This window comes from Melanostigma gelatinosum (genome assembly GCF_949748355.1).
Source record: "Melanostigma gelatinosum genome assembly, chromosome: 19".
In the NCBI taxonomy this organism is placed as follows: domain Eukaryota; kingdom Metazoa; phylum Chordata; class Actinopteri; order Perciformes; family Zoarcidae; genus Melanostigma; species Melanostigma gelatinosum.
Window position 1 is genome coordinate 20,140,105 of NC_136652.1, and position 24,818 is coordinate 20,164,922.

Consider the following 24,818-nt stretch of genomic DNA (forward strand, 5'->3'; position numbering starts at 1 on the left):
TGTTGTGTTGAGAGGTTCTATCGGGGCAGCAGTCAACCGTGTCCACTGCGACAGCCACCACTTAGCTGCTCCGACACTTCTTCCCTCAGTGTGTGTCAGTGGTAACGCACGGCTCCACGGGCCTTACAGCATCAGCATCAGTGTGCTGTGTTTAGAGAGGTGAGCTTGACACAAAATAACCACTTATCAACAAAACCTTTTCATCTTAAAATGAGTTTATCTTGCAGAATGAACACATAAATCCTAATCTTCTTGTCGAAACATACCACATTATGAAAGTGCCGCTCGGGTTGAAAAACAAAGGAAGTGCTCATGATATGAACGTTAATGATGAGAAAAGAGGAGAATGTGTTTGTGCGTCTCTTTCATTAAGATGCTGCAAGTTAATGTGTTTATGATTGAATTGTTTAGAGAGCACAAAGTCCTTCATAGATCTATAACCTCTTCATTTTGCTCTCAAGAGGCACTGAATTTATGTATTTAACTCTAAAATGAACAAAATTGAAACACTCATCCAAAGCTGGAACTTCAAAGCTCATTCCAGCGCCGCTGCGTCTCACTCCTCTCAAAGTACATATCTGTACCAGCAGGTTCATGTTCAGGGTCATAGTAGTTTGCAGAGTATCCCAGCATGCATTGTGTTGACGGCAGGAAGCACCCTGGATTGAGTTTAGAGCACTAAAAGTGCACGTTGGCTGTCTCTCATGCATCTGTTTTGTTGTTTCAGACTGACCTTTGACTCTGGAGGAGGGAGCGTTGTCTCCCTGGGAGTGATTCTGGGTCCAGCGATGGACATGGAAAGCTTCCCAGGGGACAGCGCCTCGGGACCCAACATCACAAACCGCACCGTCCCACCTGGCGGCAGCCTGCAGGCGGTCCCGTTCACAGACGGTATGGCGGCGTTGGTAGTTGTTCTCAGCCTCCTCACCCTCCTCACTGCGCTAATCAACGCCGCCGTCATCGCCGCCATCTGCACCAACAAGAAGCTCCACCTGCCCGCCAACTACCTCATCTGCTCCCTCGCCGTCACCGACTTCCTGGTGGCGCTCCTCGTGATGCCCATCAGCATCCTCTACATCACCATGGACACGTGGGCCCTGGGTCAGGTGGTGTGCGAGTTGTGGTTGAGCGTGGACATGACCTGCTGCACCAGCTCCATCCTGCACCTGTGCGTCATTGCCCTGGACCGGTACTGGGCCATCACCAAAGCTATCGAGTACGCCCGCAAGAGGTCGGCCCGCCGCGCCGCCATCATGGTGGGGATAGTCTGGGTCATCTCAGTTTTCATATCCATGCCGCCCTTATTCTGGAGGCAGAGGCCTAGCAGAGGCAGCTTCCAGCAGTGCGTCATAGAGCATGATCACTTGGGATACACTTTATACTCTACTGTTGGGGCGTTTTACATTCCCATGATCGCCATTCTTATCTTATACTACAGGATTTACAACGCCGCAAAAACGCTGTACCAGAAGCGTGGCTCTTCTCGGCACCTCAGCAGCCGCAGCATGGGCAGTCAGAACTCTGTGGACCATTGCCGTGTCGCCCACACATTCTGTGTGTCCGACTTGTCCAACTCAGATCCTACGCTGGCTACCGACACACTCAACACCACCATCCGCATCCCGTCCTTTGAGACGGACATGGACGGGCAGGATGAGAAGAACCAGATATGCACCTCACGCGAGAGGAAAGCAGCTCGAATCCTCGGCCTCATTCTCGGGGCCTTCATTTTCTGCTGGCTGCCTTTCTTTTTAAAGGAGGTCCTATTGGGCCTGCGGATGGTGCAGCCCTCTCCGCTAATCTCGGACTTCCTGACTTGGCTGGGTTACATCAACTCTCTCATCAACCCTCTGCTCTACACCAGCTTCAATGACGATTTCAAGCTGGCTTTTAAAAAGCTACTCAAGAGAAAAGAGCATGTGTAGGTTTGAGTTTAAACACACCAGAAGGAACGTATACACCTTGAATGTAGTTGCAGTCTGTATATTGGCTATATGGAGTGTGATGTTGTGCTTTTCAAGTAAAATAAGTTACATCTCAACACACTATGTATTGCGTGTTTTTCTCAATAAAATAATTCTTCATAACTACTGTTCAATATATGTGTATATATAAATAAATATTTTATTCCAACTGAATGTAAACAGCTCCCTGAACTTATATACGGCTTATCATGCCCATGTAATTTTATCTTTATTTATTTGTTTATATATATATATATATGTACGTATATATATATTACAACTGAATATTGAGTTGTTTACAGTGTGTATATCTATATGTATATGTAGTTCAGCTCCCTGAACTCTGCACTTATATACGGTGTTATATGTCGTGTCATTTTACATATTTTTTATGTTATTATAAAAAACTGCGTTAAAACACGTGCGATGAAATAATTGTCGGCGTTAATTAATTAATGCGTTAACGCGATAATAACGCATTAACTTGCCCAGCACTAATATATATATATATTATAAACAAAATAAATATTGAATTTATTTATAAACAGTGATAGTTCCCTGAACTCTGTGCTTGTATATAAAATATATATATGTAAAAAAAAATATATATATATATTTTTATATGTAGGCCTATATATCTTCTTTTTTTTTTGTGTGGAAAAAAAATTATATATATATTCTTCAATATTATAAACTAATCCGGAAGTGACCTCTGCAGTCCCTACGTCATACGTACACATTGTCACGTGCTGCATAACGTAGCTACGCTGTGGTGGTACGCGCAGAAGCTGGGTGTGAAGATGGCGGACGAGGAGGCCGAGCAGGACCGTAGTCCTGAGAACGGTGTGACTGAAACGATCGGGGAACTCAGACAACGGCTTCGAGAGCTGCAAGAAGTGGTGGTTAAAGACAGCGGAGAGGCTCCAACACAATCCTCCTCCGAGTACTGCCAAGGGTTTTGCAGGGTGAGTTCATATTTAACGGTAGCTAACAAGATAGCATAGCTAGCATTCACGTTAACTATAACATAACGTTACGTCCTGGTCTACCGGATAACCCAGTGAGAGGTTTGGTTTTTAAACAATGCCGTTACAGAGTTAAACTATATGCAGTGGTCAAACTGTAGCGTAATCGGTCAAGCAGAATAAATATGATTTCAAATCCGTCCACTGACATCGCTAGCTCAGCCAGCTAATGGCACACGCTAGCTCACAGCTGTCTGCAGGAGGTGTAACGTGAGCTAAACTTATTGTAATTGATGTTAAAAGTCCTTTACATATGTATATATATATATCTATATAGTTGTATGTCATCGACTGGTTCCAGCAGACTAATACCTGCATGTGTCCAAGGTCTGATGCTGTTAATTATTCCCAGTAATCAGCCATAACGGTGCTACCTGCGGCTAGCCAACATTAGCTCTTAGCCATGGTATGTTTGGCTACATGCGCGTGCACGTGAGTATAATTTCCCTGATTGTCCATTAGCAGATCGGATTGGTCTTGTATTTAACAAGTTTAGTAGTAGCCAGTGCCATGCATTTTGCAGTCAATAACAATGTCATTCTAAAGTTGATTTCTTTGCATGAAATGTCCCGAATATGTTGTGATTTATAGGATAACAGCACGGATTTGAGTTTTCCCCCCGCGATGGATTTAGCTGTGCGTACGTGCCAAATAAAACGCACGCTTTGCAGAAGCGACAAGGCGTTTTTGGACCCAAAGTTGCATCCTAAAGCAATAGATCCTAAATATACAGCCAGGCAACCCTCGAGTCCTCCACGGTGCCCCATTAGTAAGCCATCTGCACAATGCAGTTGTTAAAGAGATGTGAATAGCGTGTTGAGTGTGTGGAGGGCGGATCTGCACCAAAGCATCTCCATCCCTTTTTCTTGGTTGGAGGAAAAATGATGTCCTCTGTCTCCAGAAGTGAGACACAATAGTAAAGGAAAAATGCATAGGCTAGATCATCCAAAAATAATGTACACGTGCGTTAAAACATAATTATTAAGATTCATATAGTCTCTTATCGTATTGAGTGAGAAATAACCGAACTGGGTTCGTTTCCCAATTATGTCAAGAATGCTGAGCCAAGGACAGACTATTTATTTTTGCTTATCAGTTGATTCATGTGATGTGGTGTTGCATCTAGTTTTCATTGTTATGATTATATTATTATTATTATTATTATTATATGAGTGGTGGTGGTAGTGGTAATATTGATGCATGGGATTCTCTAACCCCACTTTAAGGTTCACTCGGGAATAAAATGCATTCTTGAAACTAAATAAGCCCAAAACCAACTATTTCAATATTTACACACACACTGAGAGACAGGAATGCAAACAGAGAGTTTATCACTCACAAAATACAAAGCTTGCCAAAGGCCCGACCAACTCATTTTTTAAAGATATAAATTAAATGTTGCTCCATAAGAGTAGTAAGCATTATGGATATGATTTGGATGGTGATATTGAAGATAAAGTTAACCGGAGCTTAATGGTGTGAAATTTGCGCAACAAGCTCTTACACACAGTTTGAGTAGAGACATTGCAAATGAATTCTTTCATAGCTTCACACCGCCGCTCCCTGGTGATATGGTTGTGATCTCGAGTAGCCACGATTGGACGACATGAGAACAGAAACACCCGCCCAACCCTAGTCACGCAAACTACAACCTCACTCAGTCCACCTGCGATTGTACAGAGTGGATCATCAAAACGCTGAGTCAGTTGCACCGGTGTGCCCAAATATCTTGTCCCTCACTTATTTCATACACTTGTATGTTGCAGTGAAATGCTGTAGTACTACTGCAACACTAAGGTGGACAAAATGCAGTCGAGTACAGGGAAGAAAAGATGCATAGCAATGCATTCAAATGTGCTTGGATGACTCAGGACATCACTTATTATAAGTGTAGGTGAGCAACTTGTTTTTGTGTTTGATAGAGGACCCAGAAACAATACTCGACCATCACTGTTTCCTGAAATGATTGTGTGTAACAGCCTCTTGGATAATTAGGTGTTAGAATATGTTAATATTCAAAAAGCAGCAGCTGTCTGTTGTCTAACTTGACAGCCAGTTTCAAAGCTGACAGTTTCGTGGAACATCTGAGAGGAAAAGATCTTTGTGCACAGATTACTTCCAGGACCTTTCCTGGCTGCTCCCCACGATCGTCCTGTCTTTAACCCAATCCTTTCCTTCTGGGTTTACAGTCGTTTGTTTCTGTCACATATTCCCTTCGTGTGTTTTTGTTTTTATGGGATCAAGATATTTGCATCAAACACATCTTAGGTATAAAACAATAACCATATCATGTTCAATAGTACTTATTTTAAACATCGTCCTGTATTACATTTAATTTTTATGTGCAATATTTTCATTGATCTATGTCCAATGTGACTTTCTACCACTTCTTCAACATTAGTTTTCTACTTAAGTTGAATTATTTACTTTTTGTTTACCTTCCTCGTATTGTTATTGTGTTCTATTTTGCAATGGTGTCACTTTTATTTCTTTTACACTTAATACTTGTTACTCATTGTTCATATATGTTCATATTTTTATTCCATTCTTCTGTTTTAATCTTTAATGAAACTCTGGCACAATATTTCCTATTAATAAAGTTCTATCTTTAAAGTAATCCATTACACAACTACATTTGTACAAACGGTACCTTCTGAACGGCACTGTACTTTGCAATGGCCTGCTTTGTAAATGGCCTTCTGAGTTTGTTCTCGTACGTCAGGTCTCTTGGGTCTTAAAGAGGCCGTGGGTGGAGGATCATGAGTGTGTAGGCTGAAGTTCAGACATGTGAGAAGCAGAGAGCGTGCTCTCTGTAAACAGAGCTTCTCTTGGCTCACTTCCCTTTCTGCAAATATCCAGCCTCACAAAACTGCATTGGCTTTCCTGACCGCGGTCATCGTTGATGTTCATAATGTCGAGGAGGCTTTAAAGCGGGGAAACAAAGTCTGTTTGTTTTCCCATCAGACCAAGTACACGTATTTACTCTACAGTACTTGCAGAGTACTTGCGGTTCTAACAACCTTTGTTGCAGAGATTTGAACATGCAATATTGTGTTTTCCTGGTGCAAACAGAGCGTAGCTCTCTGCAGGAGGGATGGAAATAATGAACAGTTTCACCTTAAGTGCACCAGAGCCGGAGGAGCTGTAGTTGTTGCTAATTTCGAGGCTACCCCCTTTCACTTCAATCATCAGCTGACATGGGATGCATGAGTTTGGTTGAGAGTGACGATGAGTCACACTCGCACTCAGTCAACTAAATTCCTGGACCACTGTGTTGCCTGTAAACACGCCCTGTAAAGAAACAAGTTAAGTATTAAAAGCATGACAAAGAAACAAAGGTTGAATATCATGTAAACACGTTGATTTGGCTGCAAAATATTTACTTGGATGAAGTTTTTTTTTTTTTAAGGCAGTTTCTTTTTATAATCCCTCGAGATGTAAATAGTGCTTTTATCTGTTCATTATGTGTGACAGTGGTGTGATTGTGCGTGCCAAGTTACAAAACAATCAGAGGTGCCGCGACTAAGCACAACAACCACTGGCCACTACGCGCATCACATGCCGGCTGGGATTACGTCGCTTTCTGGCATACTGGTATCTGTGCAGCCCTACGGATCATATATTACATGTATGCATTGTGCAACCCATACGAGGATGGATTACCATAAGTCTCCCAGGTCACTTCCTCGTCCCGACTTGTTTAGACGTCTGACTACCGCACGTTATACACCGTGTCCGTGTCCGTGTCCGTGTGTGTGTGTGTGTGTGTGTGTGTGTGTGTGTGTGTGTGTGTGTGTGTGTGTGTGTGTGTGTGTGTGTGTGTGTGTGTGAGAGTGAGAGATGGGTCATCATTTTTCAAACCTTGTAGTGATGTTTTCAACACCTGTATGATTGCTGACGAGGCAAACAGTGAATACTAGAAACGCCAATATCTGAAGAAATAGTGACGTGAAATGCTGGATGTCAAAAAGCTGACGCAGCGCTGCATTGTGGGCGTAAAAGTTAAATTATACCAATAATGTATGAACGGTGGAATGTGGCATGCGATGATGAAACGCTCAAGTGAGTTGCTGCTTTAATCTGAATGAAGAAGCAGTTGAAGGACGATGACTAAGATGTAATTAGTATCCCAGGGATTTAAACGTTGAAGGCCATGATGTATGACAGATGTAGAATGTCTTCTTACATTTTCCTGTGATCTTTTTGTTCCTCGTGTCTTTGTCCATTCTGCCCTGATGGGTCTAACTGCTTGTGCTCGACACCCAACCTTTGGTTTCTATTTTCAGCATGCCGGTTCAAAGTTGTCATTGCAAACAGAATTCCTGTGACCTGTTGTTTCCTGGGCGAGTGACCGTGGTTCTCTCTCTCTGCAGACACTGCTGGAGTATGCGGGCCGCTGGAGGATAGAGGAAAAGCCCTTGGCGCTGGTGGAAGTGTACGTCGTTGCTCTGCGGAGCTACGCCCAGGCCTCTCCATACCTCTCACTGCAGTGTGAGAATGTTCCTCTTGTGGTTGAGAGGCTCTCCCTGTGAGTACCCTTACTGATGTGATTAACTGCAGATGAGATATCGGAGTTCAACCCCCGTAATCAATCATCAGTATGCTGAAGGCAACTCTGTTTCAAAAGCTGAATTCTAGCTTCCTTTGTTGATTCTATCAGTTTCATGTTTGACGTGCAGACACGGGTCGATATTGTGTTTTTGTTGATTGTCCTGCAGGAGTTTTGTGGAGCTTCTGCTCTCACTGAAGACGGATGTTCCCGATGGCTTATGGAAGGAGTTCAAGTCATGTGTGCAGGTAGAGCTGAGGATTTATTTCAAATATCATTTAAAATACAAGGCCAGAACTAAAACATGACACAACACTTCCTTTGTTTATGTAAGAACAGGATTGACGCTATGTAACCGCTGCTCTTGTCCTTAAACAAACTAAGTTGAAAAATCTCCACAAACTGCATTAATCGCTGTTACGTCTTCTGATTCACATCAGGAAATCTGACTTTAGTTCAACTAATTGTTTCCATAAACCTGTTTTTCATTTGTAATTTAAACCTTTGCCTAAATGGACTTTAGATACCTTCTGCGTCTTATCTTTGAAGTCCTGTGTTCTTCCTCTTGTGCTCAGTTTGCTTCCAGTGCGCTGCAGGAGAACAGAGTCACCCAGCTGTCCCAGCTCTCTGCTTTGGGCCAGTGTGACGGTGTTTGGACCAACAGAGTCCTGCAGGGCCTTCTGTCCGAGGAGAACCTGCAGACTGAACAAGGTGAGCTCCTGCGCTCCTGTCGATTTCATCCGCTGCGATAGACAGAAGATGTTTTAGCTTTTAGTCTGATCTGCAGAATCACCTTTTTATAAGCGGGCTCAGAGGATGCAGGAGATGACAGTAAGTTCTTCATCTCAGTGTCGATGAACACAGACATCCAGAGCAACATGATGTACTGTGAAAGCTATTTTCATAAATTAGGACGCCGTCTCCTTCACCTTTCTTTTCACATCCACACGAGTAATCGATAAATCCTCACGAGGAGCTGTGGCACCGAGCCAGCGTTCTGTAAGAACAAAGCATGTCTGGTGCTGGTTTATTCACCAAGTCCAATTGTGGAGGCGAGCTCCTCAAAAGCGAAGCCCGAGACGGTTCTTGAAATGTCATCACTACTTTGAGATGAGCAGTTTTCTCAATGGGATGAGTGCTGAGACATCAAATATCTCTGTGGATAGTGGGAACGGGGGTCGTGTTGAAGAAGATATGACCGTAATCAAGCATTCATTTAAAGATACGGGTCTACTCCTGTTTACATCTTCACACACACTTTATAAAATGTTCCCACTGTTTTCCAGTGGAGGAGTTCCTGGTGCAGGAGGGCCCGGTGCTGTGTGAGATGAGAGTGAGGCAGCTGATGAAGGAGGATCAGCAGGGGAAGGCTGCTCTGCTGGCCAAGGTGTGCTCCGAGTGTCGTGCCTTCCAGGGGACGGGACTTTTCAAGCAGATGTACCTCGTCTGCCTCTGTGCTACCTCAGCTCAGGACCAGCTGATGGACGAGGTGAGTGGAGCTGAGTTCACTGACTCGCATTTGTGTACGTTTGTTTGTTTGTTCTTTATTTAAACATACAAGAAAGAGCTTGGCAAAAATCCCACCTAGTGGAGCTTTGTATTGTATTAGTTGGGTCAGGCAGACCAGATAACAGTCTTTGCCATGTGTTATGTTACGATGTTCGACTGTTAAACAACTTCTGATAAATGTACAGGACTTTCCTGTAATACGTTTCCCTGCCACACGATGGCAGACTACACTTAAAAGCAATTCGAGAGACCCCACACATTGGTGCCTCCTATTACTTTATGAGTGTTAAATGATGGAGCTTGTGGGTGTTTTCCTCAAAGGGAGAGACAAACCTGCTGACTGTGCACATGTCATCCATCTGTGCAGCTTTCCAAGGAGGATTGCCGCGATGTGTTGGAGATGATCTGCAACCTGGAGTCAGACGGAGACGAGAGGGCAGCGCTCAGCTTGTGCTCGGCCTTCCTGACCCGGCAGCTTCTCCAGGGAGACACGTACTGTGCCTGGTAAGGAATCACAAGACGAGCAGGAGAAGATTCATCCTTTTAGAGGAGAGTGTGAGGAAGAGACCGAAGTTGAATGCGGTGTCGTTAACGCCCACTTGTCCGTGGCTGACAAAGCTCTTGCGTGTTTGTGTCGCGGTGTCTTGTCTTGAGTATTTAAAGGCTGATGGTCCGTATGAGCGTGAATAGATTGACTTAAATAGATATTAAGACAGCACGGACAAATAAACGACCAATGAATTCCGTTTCTTCCATCCAGGGAGCTCACTCTGTTTTGGAGCAAGCTGCTGAAGAGACTGGAGCCGTCGGAGCAAGTGTTCCTCGACCGATGTCGCCGGATGTCGTTGCTTTCTAAAACCGTGTCCCACATCCTGTTCCTCATTAAGGTCATCCAATCAGAGGTCAGTAACCGGTCAGCTGTCGTCAAACTGTGAAGAACAAGTTATTGTCGCCCTTTAATTCTCTCCTTTCTACGTATTATTGTTCAACACCTTTCAGGCTTACAGGGGTGAGTTTATGAATCTGAAAATATTCTGCATGTGTGGGTTTGCTCTGCTCAATGCATAAACATGTAAGCGTGTAGTATTTATCGTGTGTCATTATTTACATGTTAACAACATTGTACATCAAGAGATGAGAAAGTATCGTTAATTGACAACAGTTTACTTCTTGGCAGGCAACATTACAACCTGCTCTTCTTCTTAGACAAATCCTCCTTTTCATTCAGAGACCGTACAACACTGCTGTGAAGACGACTCCTCGTGACACTGGCTTTGCTTTATTATTTGTGCTCCATGTGATCGGCTTCCTCTTGTGTTTCTCCATAGATTGACAGCGTTGGACTGCCGGTGTGCATTGAAATGTGCATCAGGGCTCTGCGAATGGAATCGAATGATGGGAACACCAAGGCCACGGTGTGTAAAACTATTTCCTGCTTGCTTCCCACTGACCTGGAGGTCAAGCGAGCCTGCCAGCTGACAGAGTTCCTCCTGGAGCCCACGGTGGATTCCTACTACGCTGTGGAGACTCTTTACAACGAACCGGACCAGAAAGTAGAGGAGAGTATGCCGGTTCCCAACTCTCTACGCTGCGAGCTCCTGCTGGTTTTTAAAACCCAGTGGCCTTTTGACCCGGAGTTCTGGGACTGGAAGACACTGAAGCGTCACTGTCTGGCTCTGATGGGCGAGGAAGCTTCAATAGTGTCGTCCATTGACTTGCTGAACGATACCGAGGACCCCGAGGAAGAGGAAGACTACCTCTGTCAGGGGGGGTTCAGGAATATCCCAGACCGCAGCGGCACCTATGAACTAAACGATATAACCGACAAGAGACAGAAGAACAGAGAAATGAAGAAACTGAGAGAGAAAGGTTTCATATCTGCCAGGTTCAGGAACTGGCAGGCGTACATGCAGTACTGTGTGCTGTGTGACAAAGAGTTCCTGGGCCACCGGATCGTACGCCATGCACAGACTCATCTGAGCGGTGGAGTCTACAGCTGCCCAATATGTACTCAGTCCTTTACCTCAAAGGACACGTTGCTTCCCCATGTGACGTCGCATGTCAAAGAGTCGTGCAAGGAGAGGCTGACCGCCATGAAGACGAACAAGACATTGGCCGATCCCAAAACGGCGGCCCCCGTTATCGCAGCGCTGAAGTCCAAGACGGAAAACAAAGTTCATGCAAACGGGGCCTCCTTGGGTCAGAACGGGGGGTTGAGGCGGAGCGTTCCGTCCAAAGCGGCCCGGCGGAACATGGACTACAGCGATGACAACGTGTGCCCGGTCGGGAAATGCAGAAGGAGCTTCAAGTTTTTCAGAAATCTCGTTGCGCATGTTAAAGGTCACGGGGACAACGAGGAAGCGAAGACTTTCCTGGAAATGCAGAGCAAAAAGGTTGTTTGCCAGTACTGCCGCCGGCACTTTATTAACGTCACCCACCTGAACGATCACCTGCAGGTCCACTGTGGCGTGAGGCCTTACATATGTATCCAGTTGACCTGCAAGGCGAGTTTCCTGTCCAACGCTGAACTCTTTCTACACAGGAAAACGCACTCTGTTTTTAGAGCTAGATGCATGTTCCCCAATTGCGGCAAGATTTTCAACGAGGCCTTCAAACTGTATGACCACGAGGCCCATCATTATAAAACGTTCACTTGTAAAGTTGTGGAGTGTTCAAAAGTTTTCCATTCGCAGCAGCAGCTGGATTTGCACCAGAAAGGGCACGCCGCCATGCAGGAGGAGGAAAGCCCGGCGTCTGAACTCGTCTCTCAAAATATGCAGCCCGGCCCGTCACTCATTGAACAGATGCTTTCCAATCACGCGCCCGTTAAACAAGAGAGTTCACAAGAAACCTGGAAACCAGAGCGTGCCGGTAATGGAAGGCTGCCGGTGTCCATTGAGAGCTTGCTGAAATCCTCACAACCACCCGTGGAAACCTTCGGACAATACCGAGTCAAGCAAGAAACGGAAAACAGGCCTTGCTCAATCACCAGTCGGACACGGACTTTAAATCGTTCTGTTATTCAGCCTGCGAATTCCCACTTCTCCGACCCAAATGGACCCAGATGTGGTTCGGGTGCTCGTTCTTTTGATAACATGAGGCCGCCCCAACAGAATCAACCAGTACCTCCATTTGAATCTAATTTAGGTAACGTGTCACACAGCTGTAATACCGGTGTCTTGCCACAAATGTTCCCCAGTAATACCGGACCGACGAGTTACAACTCCGACTGCAACTTAACATTGCCGGGGCCACAAGGGTCCATGTGTAGCAGCAACCTGTTGACATTACCGTCGTCCCAGAACTCCGTAGAGCCAGCAATGTCCCAACCCCTCCCTCCAACAGTAACGCCTCAGCCTCTAACCGGGAACAGATCGGAGAACTCTGTGACGAGCTCGGGTCCCCCGCCGGGACACAGGGAGCGCTTCCACTGCCCGTTTGAAACGTGTCCGAGGCACTACAGCTCCTACCGAAGCGTGGTCAAGCACATGAAAAACATTCACTCAGAGTTCTATGAACAATGGAGAGTTGCTCGGACTAAAATCAAGATAAGCTACGCTCCGGCGCCGAGCACATCATCCGTTGGGCATCTCGGTCCGGCCGCTTCGGTTCAGAACCAGCCAGCCAGCGGTGTACCGGTTCACGGAGTCCAGAGGCAGAACGTCATCCAATCGCCTCCTTATATTAATATGGGTGTACGGTTAAACTGTTCTGCTCTACATTCCCATTCCTTATCTGCCCACAACCAGAATGCTTCAGTCCGGATGGAAAACGTTTCAAATCCCGTCGGCTTCTCTCAGCTGGGAAGGCACACGACTCCAATAACTACGCAGTCACAAGTTTCAGGTTGTCAAAATTGGCTCTCGGCTCGTGGAGCAGAACAAATGCAAAACTGTAGCTCTTCCCAAGTCTACCCATCTGGCATGCGAGTCGATTCCTTGCAGTCACCACAGAATGCATCGCAGCCAGCTGTGCCCTCGTACATGGACGGTGCTCAGGAAGCGTCTCAGCAAGCAGCAGACCTCATTCCGCCGTACACGTCACAGATGCAAAGCTGTTTAGTCTCCGGTTCCAGGACACCAGAAAAAACAAAATCAATGCAAAGTAATATGCACTCTCATTTCCCCTCTCCAGTCAGTGCGAGCCAAAAGCACATTAACAACCAACCTCTGAAGGACCCGGCCGTCTCTAACAACCCTGAAAGTCAAAAGCCAGTCAGAAAGAACAGAAGGACCAAATGGCCCGCTATTCTTAAGGATGGCAAATTTGTTTGTTGCAGGTGTTACAGACAATTTGACAGCCCCAAATCCCTCGGAGGCCATTTGTCCAAGCGTGTGAGCTGTAAACCCTACGATGAGTCGGAGCTCAACACGGACCTGCCAGCTTCCTTTCTCGACCTTCTCAACTCGGAGCAAACGGTTAACGCCGCTGAGCCGCCGCCGTCGTCTTACAGTCCTCCTGACGTTTATCAGGAGAAGCCCCATCAGTCGGTAACAAATGGTTCAGCAAGAGATTACCCCGCCCCCAACTATTCACAAGATAATTTGCCAGTATATGGCAATGGTGAGTCAAATGATGACATTCTTAAGCAGATCATGGCTGAATCCAACTTGTCCGATCTTTTTGTTAACACACCTGCTCCCCTGCCATTGTTCCAAAACCCTTGTGTTCCCTATTTAGGTGGTGAACGCTTGCCAGGGAGCTCCGTCATACAGCATACAGAAAACATCCAGGTGAAGCAAGAGGACGATTCGTTCGGTACGGCCCGTTATCAGCCCGACGTCGGTGCGTTTGCTGGAAGTGAGTTTCCTGACCCACTTCTCTCTCACATTCTCAAAGAAGAGCCTTCCACCGCTGCCCCTGAAAGCACTCTCCACTGTGGACTACTGAACACACGGAGCTTTACCTGTTTCAGAGAGACCTCCACCCCGAAGCAGGAGGTCCTGAGCCCCACACGGGTCCCGGCAAATGGTGCAGATCTTGAGCCCGGTCAGTTATCTGCCGGCCAGCAACAGTGGATGACAGAAATTCAAAGTGCATTTGAAAGGCTCGATTTAGTCAGAGAGATATCTGAACAAAGGTCCACTCCTGTGAAACAAAGTGACGTCCCTACGCAAAGCCAGACCGTGTTTCCAAAGCCCTTTCTCATGCCGTTTGCGTGTGAGAACTGCCTGTTTAGTTCCATATCGAGTGAAGCACTTTGGAAACACCTCGCCAAAGCTCACAACTACACGATTGAGATGGTGAATGTGGTCAAGAAAAAGTACGGCCAGTACGCTCCTTTCAAGTGTGAAAAATGTAGCAAAAGATTCACTCGTAACTCAAACCTGCGCGCTCACTACCTGGCCATTCACAGGTTATCGGCGAAAGAAATTGCAGACCTGGATTTGATGCGCAGAGAGGCCAAAGCTGCTGCAACTGCTGCTCTTCAAAAATCTATATCTGCAGCGGTGAACACCCCGACGCCCGCGTCACTCCAAGACGGGATCAAACGCGAGTACGCGTCGCAGGCATTCGTATCGCTCACGAACGTGGACGTAACCAATCAGAAATTTCAAGATGACAATCGCTCCACGGTCATTCAGCCCTTGCAAACCGCCCCCATGCGCTACCAAGCGATGACTCCACCAGTGCAGGCCCACAGCTCCACATCAACCGGTCGGTCAGCGCGGCTTTGGTCTCACCGTCAGCGTACAGGTGGGAAACAACTTCATGCCCATTTGCCCGAAATGTCAGCTCTTCTCACTCAGGCTCTGTCTGCCGCGGCTCAAGCCGACGGGCCTCCCGGAAAACAATCTGCCGTCAACGGGCAGGCAGTAGTTAAGCCCAGCATCGACGTAACCAAGAAGACGAAAGAGAAGAAGGCCCGCTCGAGGGGCGCCATGAGTCCGGACAGACCCTATCGCTGCGTTCATCAAGGTTGCGTGGCAGCCTTCACCATCCAGCACAATCTGATCCTCCACTACAGGGCTGTTCACCAGTCTGCTCTGTCGGCACTGGAGGTGAACAAAGAGCAGGACCAGAGGGATGAGCAGGACCAGAGGGATGACCAGGACGACGCGATGGACCACAGTGAGGAGGAGCCAGATGTGGAGCTCCCCCAAATTTCAGAGTTCAGATGCCAAGTCAAAGACTGCTCCCGGGTTTTCCAGGAAGTCCCCCACGTTTTGCAGCATTACTTGCAGCTGCACGGCTTCAGCCTGGATAAGGTCGGCAGCCTCTTGTCCAGCATCAAGCTCGGCAGGTTTGCTTGCAGCCAGCAAGGTTGTACGACCTCCTTCACTGCCTTCTGGAAGTATATAGCACACGTCAAAGAGCAGCATAAAGATATGAAGCTGGCCAAAGTGGATCCGTTCAATAACTCGTTCAAGTGTGAAATCGAAGGCTGTGATCGTACGTACGCCACAAAGTCCAACATGCTCAGACATTTCATGAAGAAGCATGAGGACCTGTACCAGACCAAACTGAATAATCAACAGATAAACGAAGACGGGATTAAACCCAACGCTAAGCCTTTGCATTACCAAATTACCAAGACGAGTAATGGGAAGGAAAACATAGAGAGCAATAAAAAGATCCTCCAGAAGGCAAGTGACTCAAAGCGAGTGAGCAAAGGGAAAAGCAACCACTGGACGAAATATGGAAAACCCTCCCTGAAGTCTAAAGTAGAGGCCTCTTCAATGTGCACCAAGAAAGTTCCTCAACAATACCCATGTATGATTAAAGGCTGCGATTCAGTCATGAGATCGGAGCGGAGCATCTTAAAACATTACGTGGAACACGGACTGTCAGAAAAGTACCTGGAACAGCAAAGGAGTCGCTTCATATTCTGCAAAAAGTTCCCCCGGCAGAAGTGCCGCTCCATCAGAAGCGACGATTCCAAATCGGAAAACACGTCTGACCAGTCGGACGGCGAGTTCACGTCAGACGCCGCCGGCCTGGAAGGAGGGGCTTATGGGTATAAGAAGCCCGTCCTACGCAAGAGGACCTCGGCAGGGTCCCCCGCCACAGTGTTCGAAAGCAAATTAACCAACGATGAAAGTTCGGATGGCTCCGTGGTGGTCAAACGCAAACGGGGACGGCCGCGAAAACTGGTCGGAAAATCTGTGAAACGCAAGAAAATCCCACGCACGACCAAGGTGGAAGTAGCTTACAGCCGGGACGACGAGTCCGACTCCTCTTGTCCTGCACGAATGCAGGAGGACAACGCTCCGCTGGCCTCCTTCAAACCCATGGGATTCGAAATGTCTTTCCTGCAATTCCTGGAGCAGTCGAACAAATGTGAACATCCGTTGACGGTGACTGTTGGCGTCCCGGAAACGTGGAGAAAGACGTCCGGCGTGAACTCCAGAGACACGTGTGTCCGGTTCAGCAACCGGCAGAAGAAGAAATCGCTCAACAAGGTCAAAATAATAATAGACGGGGCCTTTTCGGGTGTCACCGACCTCATGTTGAAACAGCTGCAGGACACGCGACCCACAGTGGTCTTGTAAAATAAATAAACCTCACAAGTGACTCCTGCATTTTAGTTTTTGTAAAGCAGAACCTCAGGACTAGAATGAGTAGAAGCTGCTGCAGACTGGTGCCCTACATGTGAAAGAGTTTTTACACATCTGGCTGTTAAAGACAGGATTATACTGTATTATCTGTACAATTTGTCTTTTTTTAAATGAAAAAGTATATAGCATGTTTTTATTTATGGACGGTCAAAAAGTCCCCTGAACGTTGCCGATGTGACATGGACTCTTTGCTGTCTTAATCATCCCTGTGGGACGTAGAGACGGACTTTGAAACGGATTGTATTGTTGTGTGTAGCTCGTGATTCTCAGACGTTGATTATTGTGTTTGTTATATGGTCACCTGCTGCCACCAGCAGTCTTATTAAATCAACCGTTTTTTACAACCAGTTTGACTTGTTTTTCTACATTTTGTTACATGCACCGCAGCTTGGGAATAACTTTTTTTTGTGGAAGATCTTTAATTGTTAAAGACAGATGGGCTCTACGCTGCAGAGTTACAGGAGTTCTGGACTAGAAAATGAGTTTCTTTGAATTAAAACTTCAGCAATTTAGGATTTTTCCAAATTTGTCCTGCAAATCAATTTTCTTTTCTGCGCTAAGCATAAACTCAGACGTGCTGTATTTCCCAAAATGTTGAAGTTTCCGTTTAAACAAAGGTCTGCCGTGTAGTACTGGTTAACTTTGAGCAGCAGCCTGTTCATCATGTAATGCAGAGCAGCAACGCTTCTGCTTTTATTCATCGGCTTCGGGTTAACTGCCAATAAAAGCATTGTGTAGTTGAGACAAAGAGCATATTTAGTGGTGTGTAAATATATTTTATTATTGCACTTCACATAATCATAAGCAGTATAATTGTCATTGAACAGTATGATCTAAAATGTTACATTAATTCTAAACACACTGCAGCTGACGGCAACAAATAACTGACTTCTGTTCATGTTGATGCTTCTCATTTAAATATTCTTCGTACACGTACCAGCCTGTGCTAAACATTGCTTTAGACGAAATAAGTTGAAGTCTCTTCATCCTGTCGAGGAATCCAGTAAGTATTGACAAATGATACAAATTTAGATAAAGAACAGTGAAATATTTTCAAACTGACTTTCAGAATACACACAACCCGTGTTCCTGTGAAACACTATTGTCTTTGTTTAATCTCAGCGGCTGAAAACGGTTTGCTCACTTTCATTGTTTTGAATGTGTTTGGGCTGAACTGAACTCCAGGAGACGGCCGAGTACGTCATCGCATGAAGAATCCAGGTACAAATAATAAATAATTGACTTAATTTATAACCGGTTCATCAGCTCTGCAGCTGCATTGTGACGGATAAAACTAATCATAGAAAATAAATGTATTGTTGGGAATGATTGAAGTCCAAACTCCAAAAACACTGGATCCTACATTTCCCACAATGCAACTTTGATTTGACCTTCCCTGCCCGGTAAACACGCTAAACGCTAAAGTTCTGGTGTTTTTTAAGAGAGTTTTGAGATTTAAATTTCAAATAAAAAAAACCTACAATTTAATAAATAAATGCACTTCAGCTCCTGCCGCCAGACTGCCTAGCTAGGCAGTTAGCTAACGTCAGCTAACTTCATTCATTCAGCAACATTCATGCAAATATGATAAACTGGCTGAAATCTGGGAAACTGTCAGGTGGGACATCGAGAGAGAGAGAGAGAGAGAGAGAGAGAGAGAGAGAGAGAGAGAGAGAGAGAGAGAGAGAGAGAGAGAGAGAGAGAGAGAGAGAGAGAGAGAGAGAGAGAGAGAGAGAGAGAGAGAGAGAGAGAGAGAACCGCTGAGCTAAACAGTGTTTTTGTAATCTCCAAATCCAGATTATTACTAATATTAACTCACACTTGACAGAGCTCCTCCAGAGCCACAGAAGACAAACGAATGATTTCAAAATGTTTAAATGAGGAATATAAATGTGTAATATTGTTTTTGTCTGTTAATTAATATCTATAATTAGTCTGCTCAAAGCTTTTCTCTTAAGGCCAAACTGCGCCTTACATCTGTTTACCTCTTGTTTGGTTTGTTTTTTATCATCACACATTATGAGGTGTCAGCAGTGTCCGTGCCAGTTCCTCTGTGGTTTCCCTGTGAGGTGGGAACATGAGCTCCCACTCCTTCCCAGCGCCTCTAGGACTGGACAGGCTGGTTTTCAGCCGGCTGCGTGCTGCCGTCCTCCGTGTTTACTGTGGACTCAGCTGACACAAACTCGTTGACAATGGACACAGGTGACCGGCATCGGCTGACCGCCTTCTCCCTCACGGGGACGTACCGCCGCGTGAAATATTTCCACAGGTGCTTCCACACGATGTACAGGAGCTCGGCGAAGTTCAGGGCGATGCACAGCATGGAGGTGCAGCCCATGATGTAGAGGAAGATCTTCTTCTCCGTGGCTCTGGCGATGAAGCAGTCCTCCGTGTTGGGACAGGGACTCTGGCTGCAGCGGAGCAGCATGGGCACCTGGAAGCCGCCGTACAGGTGGTAGAACGCGAACAGGGAGCCGGCCTCGAAGGTAATCTTGCAGACCAGGCTGACGATGTAGGTGCAGAACAGACCTCCGTCGATGCTCCCTTTGTCCTTGTACAGCTTGCACTTGTGCTTGGCCTCGCGGTGCTCCCTGTAGCCCACGTGCAGGGCCACCAGCAGGGACGGGGTGGACACCATGATGAGCTGCAGGGCCCAGAGGCGCACCTGCGAGATGGGGAAGAAGTGGTCGAAGCAGGCGTTCTCGCAGCCGGGCTGCCGGGTGTTGCACACGAAGTCCTTCTGCTCGTCCTTCCACACCTGCTCAGCCGCCGCCACGTACACCAGGATCCTGAAGATGAAGACCACGGAGAGCCAGATGCGTCCGATCACAGTGGAGTACTTGTTCACCCCGCTGAGGATGTTCTCCAGAAAGCCCCAGTTCATCTTCCCCTCGGTCTCCTGTCGAGCAATAAAGCAACAGCAGAAATTCAATACATAGTTGTTTGCAAAAACATACCAGAGTTTATTTTTTTCTATTTTCTTTACAAGTCTACCACAAATTATATATATATATATATCTCAACCTTCCTGAAAGCCAGAGGTCTCTATTCATCAGTATTCATTAATTACAGGTATTTTACGAATACATCACTCTTACCTCATAACAATACAAACTGTGTAAAGAGGCGTGTACAGTTTTCATAAAAGGTCTAAACATCCCAAAATACCGATGCTCAAGTCTGGAGGACATCAACAATAAAAGTTAACATAAAATTCAACACATTCATCGTCTCCAAACGTGGAATCCAGTCAAATTATGGTTGTGTAGGATGATACACAAGTGTTTATTTAATTCATTTCGTTGATATCGTCCCTTTACATTAAATATTCAAATAACCACAGAGAGTTTATTTGATGATTGGTTGATTGTTGTTCACACACATTTAGGGCCCATTTAGATTTTGATGACATGACTAAAGGATTTTCACAAGTAATGCGATTGCAAATGTTTTGTTATCATATACTTTATGACACATCCTTCCTTATTCAGATTTCTTCTATTTTCTTCACGTGCTCGGTAATAAGGTAAGTAATGTATTGGTCTTAAAATGTGGAATACTTCCTGTGAATTATGCGGTCACATGAAAATAATATATAGAATAGAAGTCCCGAACAAACATCTGTGCTCGACAGAGTGAACCGTAAGATCATAATTATAGTCTTCATCATATAACCATAGGAATATCATAGTCGCACAAATACTTATTGATGTGTTCATGTAGACTGGATGCATTAGGATAGAATACCAAAATAAATCATAACATATGTACATATCCTAATTATACATTCTAATTATCAATGACTGAACCATTCGACAGCTGTTTGTAGATAGCATGTGGTTCAGTGTGTTTACTGATGTAACAATTATAAGCTCAACATTATAATGTGCGCTTTTTTAAAAATGAATGCGCGTGTGATCTGAACTCTTACTAAAAGGTTAAATAAGAACTAAAAAGCTGTGAAGACCTTCCGTGAGAAGCAGGAACTTACCGGCGGTGAGTCCGGTGGGTTTCTCTCGTGTGCACACCTGCAGGGGACAGCGCTGCGCCACACCTTAGCCAAACAAACTGCTGCTGTATGATGTCTGCTGCATCTCACTCACACACACTCACACACACACACACACACACACACACACACACACACACACACACACACACACACACACACTCTCTCTTTTGTTTGGTTCATTGTGAATTACAATAAATCTTGTGACCGGGAAGGCCTCGCCTCCTCGAAACCACCTATTGCAGGTATAGGAAGGTGTGTGTGTGTGTGTGAGTGTGTGTGTGTGTGTACTGGCAACAACCATCACCACGGAGCTGTCCAATGCAAATAACAGCTGCTGTCTGCCTGTTTTGTTCAGGCTCAGTGTGGGGGAGGTGTGTGTGTCTGTGTGTGTGTGTGTGACCGTGATGAGAGTCAGATCGCGTGTCTGATGAATATTACATGTCACCTCAGGTCGTCTGTCTTCCTGGTTTCCTGCAGTCTCTCAAATGTCATTTTGCTCTAAACTCTTAGATCCTGAGCCCCATAGCGCTGCTTTTTAATGGAGGTTCATATCTTCTTCATTTGTGTCTTTAACGTTGTGTTTGTGCAACGTGTTGTGCAAAGCTAGACTTGATCAATCAACAGTAGGCATAGGTCTGTGTGAAGTGAGGTGAACCACATCATCTTGAACACCTTCAGAACTTCCCTCGTGTTACGTGTGATAAAGGAAGGGCTCCTCTTTAATTTGACGAAAAATAAGGATTTAGATGTTTGCAACCCCAAATGTTTAGAACAATGATTTTCAAAACAAAAAAGAAATCTCCTGTTCACTTGATTCAACTTATTTTAGATGTCTGCCTCCTGGATAACCCCTCCATGATCAGTCAATGGATGCTTTGTTCAGATAAAGCAGGCTGGTGACTCTGTCTAATGGTCGAATGTACTTTAGTACTGGGACTATGAGGTACTTTTACTTAAATTGAGGTGTACTTTTACTTACTAAACTACAGCCCCTTGACTTTTTCGACATACTACACTTACGCTGAGCAGAGACAAGCTTGTCGTGTGGTCTGTGTGTTGGAGACGGAGAGAACAACGCATTGTGTCGTCATCTTGGTTTACTTTGTTTCCTGTTTTATTTTGAAGTTCCCTGCCTCTTGAGTCCTGTTCAAGTCCAAGGTTGGAATGCACAAAATACAATCCAGTTTTATTTGGTTTTTACAAAAAGTTGAGAAAAAGGTTACAAAAATGAATAATAAAAATGGAAATAAAAGATCATGCAAAATGTCAAAAGCACTAAGATCACAAGGAACCAAGTTTACCCAAAGATCCTTTGTTGTCTCCCCATATTTGTACCCTTCTCCCTCCCGCTCTCTGCAACCTCCGGGTCCATCTAAGGTAGACAACAGGTCATTCTTAAATCATTGGACAAGACACTTCTCATAGTCTTATTACCTCTGACAGACATAGTTTTTAAGGTTAAGGCTTTTCCTGCTACATTATTTGCTTGATAATAAACAATAGATCGTAACTCATCACAGACAATGGAAAATAAAAGAGAATAAGCAATCTTGTATGAAACAAAAATAACACTGTGAGATAGGACCTCTTGTTGCCACAGGGGTCATGCCCCTTACTTGTCCGTTAGGTGTGAAACTATAACTATAGGTGTGAAGATGGAAGTTTATTTTGAAAAGACAGTATGCATGTAACAAGCCAAAACAGACTCATGTTGCTGGACTTTTGCAGGAAAAACGCACGAAAAATGAGAAGTAACTTTTCGTAAGATATCAATAAAACGGGGATGAATTTATATCATTGTATAAAGAGAGTGACATGAGAAGATCAATCTCATGTCTGTAAGTTAAATCAGCTATCATCACTCTTTTAAAGTGATTAGTGACTCGTCTAAAACATTCAAAAAAGGAATAACTTCAATAGAATCATTCTATACGCTGTAGCTTCTTTACATTCTAATAGAATGTAAAGAAGCTACATTCTAATACAGGGATTCCCAAAGTGGGGTGCGCGCACCCCTGGGGGTGCGCGAGCTGCCTCTAGGGGGTGCGCGAGAGGAAAAGTGTAATGGCGGTCTGATGGTGTAATAATATTAAATGTAAAAAAAAAATGTAATTTTAATTTAAAAACTGTCAGGTGGGACATCTGAAGCTATCAGTTGTAAAAGAGGAGAGGGACAGAGAGAGAGAGAGGAATCGGAGGCGAGGGGAACGGAGAGGTGCAGCACAGACAAATCGGGAGCACATCGGCCCATCGCGGAGTCAAGGTGAAAAAAGAGGAAACGAGAGAGAGCATCAGACTGGGAAAAAAAGAGGAAATATGATGAAAAGTATGTGTGTCTGGGCTTCACTTGGATTGGCAACGCAGATTCCCCAAAGCCACAGTGCGTGGTGTGCAGTGAGGTTCTGGCTAACAGTCTGAAGCTCTTATTTACGTCGCCACCTGAACACCAAGCATGCCAGTGCAAGTCAAAAGCCCCTTACATTGTTTATATCCAAATTGGAGGAGTTACAAAACAGCCAAAACAACTGCAGTCTCATTCATGTGTTGGGTCTATAAATGACGCACTACGGGCTTCATATCTGGTTACAGAATAGCGAGAAAGGGGCTACCGCACACAATCACTGAAGACGTGAGCTCGCCAGCTGCCAGAGAGATGGTGGAATGTATGATTGGGGAGAAAGAAGCAAAAAAGTTGGACATGATCCCGGTGTCCAACAACACTGTCGCGCCGCATCGATGCTTTGTCCGAAGACATCCTGGCTACATTAGTCGCTCATTAATTGTAAATTAAATGTGATAATCTGCCTCTGAGCCTGTGCGTGTGTCCTCGCATCCGTATTGCTCTATAAAAGTGACGCCGTGTGTCACTGAAAGTTATTGAAACTTTGTTGCAGTGTTTCAGGGCGTTTTCACACCTTCAGTTCGTTTGCTTTGTTGCAGTTGCTCCTTTGTTCGGTTTGTGTTCACACTGCAACATTTAACAGCGGACTAAATCTTGTAAACAAATGCCACGCGCGAGCAAACTGTTCTCTCATTGGTCCGATTCTTATGCGGCTATGAAGGCTTAAAAGGCTCTGTTGCTTCTTTTTTTTTTTTTTTTTTATTAATGGGGGGGGGGGGGGGTGCGCGAACCCGGTCGGGATGTAGAAGGGGGTGCGTGGCCTAAAAAGTTTGGGAACCGCTGTTCTAATACAATGTAGCTCCTATGGGCCTGATTTGAACACAATAGGAAAAGGTTTTGCTCAAGCTGAATCTGCAATTGGGCGACTGCTACCATCATAGCTACATCTGATCATCCCGGAACACCGGGAACATTCGGAACGCCGGGAACGGCTAACGTTCGGAACCCCGGCCCCAGCTGTTTTTTGTTGTTGTTCCGGGTTCAAAAGGACATTCGGAATGCCGGGAACGTTCGGAACACCGGGAACGTTCGGAATGCCGGCGTCCTCAGGTTAGCATAGCATAGAGAAATAGGGGCTGAATCTTTATTGTTATTAAATTATAAAATAGCTCTAACTTTGTGATTCTGTTCAGTCCAGCACAGAAGGCTTAGCTGGCCCTGACGGCACCACCACTGGACTGCACTAATGACTGATCTGAATACCAAACTGCAAGGCAAGGGCCTCTTTGCACATGACATGCAGCCTGGTGAAGGCTTTCATGACAAAGTTGCAGTTTCTTTCAAGCCAGATGCAGGCAACACTCTCACCCATCTGCAAACCCTGAAAGAAGCCACACCATCAGTTGAACATCTCCACAAGTACTCATCCATGTTAGGGGCACTGCATGGTGAGTTTAAGGCCATTTCAAGACTTCAAAAGAGTTGAGAGTGAAACATGATTTCTTCTCCTTCACGTGCAGTGGGGATAATGCTCCCAGTGATGTTCAGCTCCAACTCATTCACCTGCAGTCTGATGCAGTACTGCAGAGCACTTTAAGTCAGTATCACTGCTGGAGTTTTATTGAGTTTTATTCTTCTCTCAAAGAAGAGAACTTTAAACACATGAGGAGGCATGATCAGAAGATGTTCTCTTTGGATCGACCTACATCTGTGAACAAACATTCTCTGTGATGAAGTTGAACAAATCCAGATCCAGATCCTCTCTCACTGACATCACTGTCGTATTAGTGCTGTTACTGTACCAGAGTACTTCTACACTGTCGTATTAGTGCTGTTACTGTACCAGAGTACTTCTACAC

At 45.3% G+C, this 24,818-nt stretch overlaps 3 protein-coding genes across 4 annotated transcripts; 2 read left to right on the forward strand and 1 right to left on the reverse strand.

Annotated features, from left to right (window-relative positions):
- Positions 1 to 788: 788 nt before the first annotated feature.
- Positions 789 to 1,925, forward strand: htr1e (5-hydroxytryptamine receptor 1E; the record flags this gene model as incomplete). The annotated part of the gene is made up of 1 exon (XM_079290735.1): positions 789 to 1,925. The coding sequence occupies one exon, from the start codon at positions 789 to 791 to the stop codon at positions 1,923 to 1,925; it is 1,137 nt and encodes a 378-aa protein (XP_079146861.1).
- Positions 1,926 to 2,764: 839 nt separating this feature from the next.
- On the forward strand, positions 2,765 to 16,872 carry znf292b (zinc finger protein 292b; the record flags this gene model as incomplete). Of its 2 annotated transcripts, XM_079290926.1 has the most annotated exons (8): positions 2,765 to 2,929; positions 7,363 to 7,517; positions 7,708 to 7,786; positions 8,114 to 8,249; positions 8,825 to 9,027; positions 9,415 to 9,551; positions 9,808 to 9,949; positions 10,376 to 16,872. In XM_079290926.1, 8 exons carry the CDS (start codon positions 2,765 to 2,767, stop codon positions 16,538 to 16,540), a joined length of 7,182 nt encoding a protein of 2,393 aa, XP_079147052.1. In that variant the 3' UTR covers positions 16,541 to 16,872. The 2 variants fall into 2 exon arrangements, with proteins under 2 accessions (XP_079147052.1, XP_079147051.1); XM_079290925.1 differs by lacking the exons at positions 2,765 to 2,929; positions 7,363 to 7,517; positions 7,708 to 7,786 and having other exon boundaries at positions 8,175 to 8,249; positions 10,376 to 13,610; positions 13,728 to 16,872.
- A 1,838-nt stretch (positions 16,873 to 18,710) lies between these two features.
- Positions 18,711 to 20,607, reverse strand: gjb7 (gap junction protein beta 7; the record flags this gene model as incomplete). The annotated part of the gene is made up of 2 exons (XM_079290277.1): positions 20,598 to 20,607; positions 18,711 to 19,505 (listed from the first exon to the last, which is right to left on the reverse strand). The coding sequence occupies exon 2, from the start codon at positions 19,488 to 19,490 to the stop codon at positions 18,711 to 18,713; it is 780 nt and encodes a 259-aa protein (XP_079146403.1). The 5' UTR covers positions 19,491 to 19,505; positions 20,598 to 20,607.
- Between the last annotated feature and the right edge of the window lie 4,211 nt (positions 20,608 to 24,818).